Raw genomic sequence first — 6635 nt, forward strand, 5'->3', positions numbered from 1 at the left:
GTGCCTCTACGCAAAGGAAAGTCTAGTTGCAAGACTGTTTTGATGGTATGACATGCGATGATTTGGACATTATGGCGTACAGGGAATGAAAGGATTTTTTCAATGTGATGGTGGGGATTGAAAACATTGTGGAAAAGGTAAAATATGTATCATGCAAGTGGGTGTTGGCTAAGAAGGCACAATCCTCCTTGTCTACTTTATGAATGGAGAGTAAGGGTAGATCCTTGTATTATATAGGAAGATAGTCACGAAGTTGGCTTACTTGAGTGCTTTGGAATTGTATACTTATGCTCTTAGGCCGTATTGTTTTTTTTGTAGTTGAATTTAGTACTATTGTTCGAGTTGGGATCCTCTCCATTTTCTATTGTTTCCATTTCTTCTATTATCAAAGTTTTTAAATGTTTTTGGGTATATAAATGATATTTGGACCCACTTAATGTCACACTTTTACATTTATATTTCCAAAACTATATAATAATGGAGGAAATGAAAATAATTGGAAATGGAGAGGATCCTAACTCCTATTGTTCATACTATTGTGGGGTGAATACCTCTTGTACAAACAACAATTTCTTCTAACAATACCTCTAAATGTCTGCCGTGCTGAAAAGATCATGCATCAAAGATAATCATAATCTTATGTTTAGTATCACAGTGGGTACATCAGAATCACGCTGATCAGAGATAAGCCAACTATCAATAAGACAAACAAGTCATAGTTGTCTTAAAGAAATTCAGCTTCATGCACTTATATCTTAGATAGGTCAACTTCACAAATCACAAGTCATGCTGTGACATGTACTAAGGAAAGAAACAGTTTATATCAAAGGCGTCACCAACATTTTAACCTACTCTACTAAAAACATTATTACTATCTCTGCCAACATGTTGGAGGAAGCACTAGCATGAAAATAAAAATTTGAAAAGTGAAGTTAATGCCAATAGTGTGTGGTTAACCAAATCCTACAATCACTCCTTTAATGACTCTAAATACACATTACTCCTCACCACATATAGTAGACACACATTTCCAATCTTTAAATTCCATCAACTTTTTTCCTTTTTAAGCATTCTCAAAAATCATCAACAAAGATTTTCCTTTTTTTGCACTATCATGATGTTTTTAATGGTACTTCTAAGGGTTGTAGATTCAATTTTGTACATGCTACTTGCTAATTCATATTATAGAGCTGCAAGAAAAATGAAAAGTTATGGTTTTAATTTATTATATCTTTCATCTAAACCACCTCACCAACCTTGTCCTTTTCCTAGTATAACAAAATGTGATTTACAAGGTAGAATGTCACAAACACTTGTTTGTGACATTCATAGAGTCCTCTTGGAATCTAAATCCTTTTTTCCTTTTTTCATGCTTATTGCTTTTGAAGGTGGCAGCATTTTTAGAGCATTTTTCTTGCTTATATCTTGTCCTTTACTTATGATTTGTGATTATGAGTTAAAGCTAAAGGTGATGACTTTTATTACCTTTTGTGGTTTAAAACTAAAGGACATGGAAAATGTTTCAAGGGTTGTTTTACCAAAGTTTTATTTAGAAAATGTTAATCTTCAAGTTTATGAGGTTTTGGCTTCAACAAGGTCAAAAGTTGTTATCACAAGTGTTCCTAGAGTTATGGTTGAAGAATTCTTGAAGGAATATTTGAGTGTCGGTGATGTTATAGGGACAGAGTTACACACTGTTGGTTGCTACTTCACTGGTTTTCTCACTAGCTCTGGCTTAGTGGTTAAACATAGAGCACTTAAAGATTATTTTGGTGATAGAAAACCTGATATTGGAATTGGAACTTCAAGTTTATATGATCATCTTTTCATTTCATCTTGCAAGGTAAGTTTGAACTTAGCTCTTATGTTTTAAAGTTGAATTCTTTGGTACAAATATTATATGGATATTTTAAAGGTTTAATATAATGTCTGAACTCCCCATAATATTTTTCGGAAATGATAATTCAACACAAAATACTAACAAAAATATTGTTTCTGATTTTTTTAATATTTTTTGACCTCGATTTGCGTGCAACATGTGTAAATAAAAAGATATGCGTTATGTAAACACAAAATGGTTGGATAAAAATACGACATCGTACTTTCTCCACTCACATCACGAATATCGAGGTGTGCAACAAATATTAAAAAAAGCAAGTGTAGTTTTGTTGTATTTTTGTTAAAACATTGTGTCTAAATAACATTTTCCAAATAAAAATGTGTCCATCTTTTGTCCATACTTTTTTATGTCTAAATAACACCTCTCAATATTTTTTCCCTAAAAACTACAGAGTTGTACAAAACACTCTCTTAGATGTTATTAACCTATGTATCAGTCACTCGCGGATCCAAGACCCCGAAATCTTGGATCAAGGGTGCAGACTTTTAACTTGAAATCCAGATCAAGTGGTGCAAATTTTTAACTTATTTTATTGTTTAATGAAATTAAAAAATTTTAGTTTTGTCATTTTTACATAAACAAATAACTATCTTTTTAAAATAAATGCGTAGTTTTTTTTTTTATCTTTCATGATTTTTCAGACATTTAATAAATTATAATTTATTTTTAAGTTATTATGATATAGATATGAAATTACTACTTCCGATTAACATTGACTAATATTTGATAGGGAGTTTGAGATACATAAAGTGACTTCTCTCATTCCAACCGAATTTTCTCAATATGCAGAATAAGAGATCGATCAAACTCTTCACTAATCGTTTAAGGGACCCAATATTTTTTTTTTACTATTTTAACTAATTCATTGTTGATAATAAATTATAATAATATTTATCACTTGAAATTTAAGTGAGTAATACGAGTTTAAAGATGGTAAGCAAGTTTACACAAACATCCAATGAGAAATCACCACTCTTCCATGTCATATAAGTAGTTTAAAAAATAACCATACATGAGTGGGATGATGTGGCAGAATGATGAAACATTATTAGTTTTTTGTGTAACATTATTTTATTCTATCTGCTTATATCCTTTAATCTCGAGAAATATCACGAATTGTCAATAACTAAAAATTAAAAACAAAGATAGTAAATAAAAACGAGAATGAGAACAAATAAAAATCCTGAAACGTTTTTAAAACGAGTAATCCTATCTGGTTTTTTTTTTAGTATTTTATTTTAGCTAATGATAGTGTTAAACGATACTCTCTCCAATTTTAAATATAAAAAAAATACGTTTATTAAGAAAAATTTGCATCTGAAACATTTTATAATTTAAATAAATATATATTTATCAATAAATTTAAAATATTACTTTTTATTTATTTATATTCAAAACCGAAATAGTACCCTATGGGTTCCATTCCATCCATAAGGTATGCATTTTACCCATCATAGGATACATTTAACTAAGAGATACTCCCTTCGGTCTTAAATACTCTCTCCGTCCCATTTTATAGGAGCTAATTTGATTAAATGACACTATTTATTTATCTTACTTTGACCATTTTTTTAATAATATATAGATATAAATATTAGCATATAAGATATTGTTTGATTCGTTTTGATGAGTATTTTCAAAATATCAAGTTTTTATAATTTTTATTAATAGAGAATTAAAGATATTAACGATCAAAATTGTGTGTTGGCATACGTGAATTAGTCAAACTAGCTCTTATATTTTGGAACTGAGAGAGTATAAGAGGAAAACTACTTTTAAGATTCATTGAAAATATAATTATCTGATCTATAATATAAACTAGATACACTAAATTCGAATTACAAAATAGTTTTTCTCTTATATTTAACATGAAAAAGAGTAAAACACAGTGTACAGTACACCAGCCCATGTAACAAAAGTGAGATATCATTGGCTCTAGCGTAAGAACATTTCAGGGTGTGCAAGGGCAAATTTTCAGGGGTGCATGTGCACACCCTCACGAGTCACGACCCGCTGTCAGTGTTCCTAAAAAGAGGGAGATCATTTATACAATTTTTTTTTAAAGGGTTGGCAAAGGCAGTGTAAAACCTATTTGTATATTTTTTAATGTTTAATACTCCCCCGTCACTTATTATAAACCCATATTTCCACGCATATTAAGAAAAAATGATAGTGTAATTAATATGTATTTTTTAAATATTATAATTATTCAATTGTTCTTGGTGAAACGATGTACTCGTTATAGTTGACTTTTCATATTTCAATATAAAATATGATTATATTTGAAAAAGTAGTAATAAAGGTGTTCCGGGATTTGAAAAGAAGTTTGTATTTAGAGACAAACTTTATGTTTGAAAGGGGTCTTATAAATAGAGATGAAGGGAGTACATAATCATTTCTTAATTATTGGTGTGTTTAGTTCATGCAGTTGTTTATTTTTTTTGGTGAAGCCGAATGTTAATTTTGTTTATTACAGCCAAACATAGTACTTTTGGGCACATTTTTAATTATGTTGAAGTATTATGTAATTTGTGTCTAATTCCAGCTCATGATTATGACAGGAAACTTATGTGGTGAACAATGAAGATAACAAGAATAGTACTCAAAACTCAATCATGCCAAGGGACAAATATCCAAAACCAATAATTTTTCATGATGGAAGATTAGCATTCTTGCCAACACCCTCATCAACACTCTACATGTTCATGTGGCTACCATTAGGACTTTTTTTAGCAATTTATAGAATGCTTATTGGTAGATTCTTGCCAATCAAATTATCACTTCCATTAGGATGTTGGACTGGATTAGATCTATACCTCAAAGGCACTGACCCTAAAAAAACAGAACAAAACAGAGGTGTTCTATTTGTATGCACACATAGGACACTATTAGATCCTGTTTTCCTAAGCGCGCTATTATTAAGACCTTTAACAACGGTAACATATAGTTTAAGCAAAGTTTCCGAGTTCCTAGCACCGATGAAGACAGTGAGGTTAACACGAAAAAGAGAGCAGGACGCCGAAACAATGCAAAAATTACTAAGAGAAGGTGATATAGTCGTTTGTCCCGAAGGAACAACTTGTAGAGAACCATATTTGTTAAGGTTTAGTTCATTGTTTGCCGAGTTAGCTGATGACATAGTGCCTGTGGCAGTGTATAGTCATGGCAGCATGTTTTATGGTACAACAGCAAGTGGATTGAAGTGTTTGGATCCTATATTTTTCTTGATGAATCCTAAACCTAGTTATCATATTCAAATTCTTGGGAAGGTACCTAAGGAACTTACATGTGCTGGTGGAAAGTCAAGTGTTGAAGTGGCTAATTATATTCAGAAACAGTTGGGTGATGCTTTGGGATTTCAGTGTACAAATTTAACTAGGAGGGATAAGTACATGATGCTTGCAGGGAATGAAGGGATCGTTCAACAAGTTAATTCCAAAAAATGCTCTTGATGATCATATATTTATATGCTTTTTTAAAAAAAGATTAGACAATCTTTTTTTGTATACTAGTTTTCTTTTGGTCTTGTTTGTTATCTTGATTATGACATTTATGAATTGTGATTTTAATGAAATGAAAGTGAATTGCATATTCATGTACAATGTACTTCTACTTCTTGTCCTCAACCAGTTGAACTGTGAATTGACATTGCCTATGGTTTGGTTGTGTGACTAGTTCAATAAAAGATGTTGAATCTCAAGTAAAAATAATGGTGGAAGTAGTCACAAGAAAAAGAGGTTTAAATTGTGACTCTTCTAAAAATTGTTTTTCAGAATCATTTTGGTATGTTGGTTGATATGATTCTGATGTATAAGTGAATGAGGACAAAAGTGTATACGACTCCAGAATCAATCTGATATGCTAACTAATATGATTCTGATATATGTGTGATTATTGCACTGAAGTGTATATGACTTCATAATTAATTTGACTTATATGATTATGATATGTGTAAATCTATCTATAATAAAGAGAAAGATAGAAGATTTAAGCACACAAGATTTATACTGGTTCATCCAATGTGGGTTGCTCCAGTCATCCCAAATGTGAGAGTTCGGTATGTTTCCGTGATAACCTCTCAAATTATGCACAATTCTTTTTATGACCTAGACATACCTTAGTGGTCTGTTTGTTTGAAGAGAAATAGGGAAGAGAGAGATAGAGAAGAGAGAAATAGGAAAGAGATGATGACTTTCTCTTGTTTGAAATGAAGAGAAATAGGGAAGAAAGATTATAAAATGGTGGGACCCATTGCCTTTTGTTTTCTCCTTGAGACCGCGAAGAAAGGGAAGAGAAGTGTTGTTGTTCCAATTTCACCTATGTATTTAAATCTTGGTCTTATATTCTCATTTACAATCTATAATTATTTCTGTAAATTACAAAAATGGCTCTTCAATATGAATTTTTTATTTTTTAGAAAAAAATTCATGAACAATATGAAGAATAATACGCAGGAAAAGTTGCAAAAAAACGCAGGAAAAGCACTATTGGAGAGGAAAGGAACTGAAAGTATCAATTGCTGGTCAATGAACAATAAGGAAATCATTTAAAAAAATACAAGGGCAATCCAATCACCAAAGCAAATCATGGGTGAAGAGTGAAGACATCGTTTTTTTTTTATTAATTAAAATCAATTAAAAAAATACAAGGGCATTATTGTACTTTTGAAATTAATCAACATTTCTCTCTCTTCTATTTCTCTTAAACCAAACAATACCTCAAATCTACTCTATTT

General features: G+C 30.9%; 1 protein-coding gene across 1 annotated transcript; it reads left to right on the top strand.

Annotated features, from left to right (window-relative positions):
• Positions 1–1067: 1067 nt before the first annotated feature.
• LOC123882257 (glycerol-3-phosphate acyltransferase 1-like) lies at positions 1068–5636 on the top strand. Its single transcript, XM_045931083.1, has 2 exons — positions 1068–1843; positions 4462–5636. Exons 1-2 carry the CDS (start codon positions 1115–1117, stop codon positions 5350–5352), a joined length of 1620 nt encoding a protein of 539 aa, XP_045787039.1. The 5' UTR covers positions 1068–1114; the 3' UTR covers positions 5353–5636.
• Positions 5637–6635: the final 999 nt, after the last annotated feature.

This window comes from Trifolium pratense, linkage group LG4 (genome assembly GCF_020283565.1).
Source record: "Trifolium pratense cultivar HEN17-A07 linkage group LG4, ARS_RC_1.1, whole genome shotgun sequence".
NCBI classification, from domain to species: domain Eukaryota; kingdom Viridiplantae; phylum Streptophyta; class Magnoliopsida; order Fabales; family Fabaceae; genus Trifolium; species Trifolium pratense.

Coding starts and splice junctions, on each gene's coding strand:
- LOC123882257 (XM_045931083.1), top strand. CDS start 1,115: ATGATGTTTTTAATGGTACTTCTAAGGGTTGTAGATTCAATTTTGTAC. Junction 1,844..4,461: donor TTTTCATTTCATCTTGCAAG/GTAAGTTTGAAC, acceptor TGATTATGACAG/GAAACTTATGTGGTGAACAA.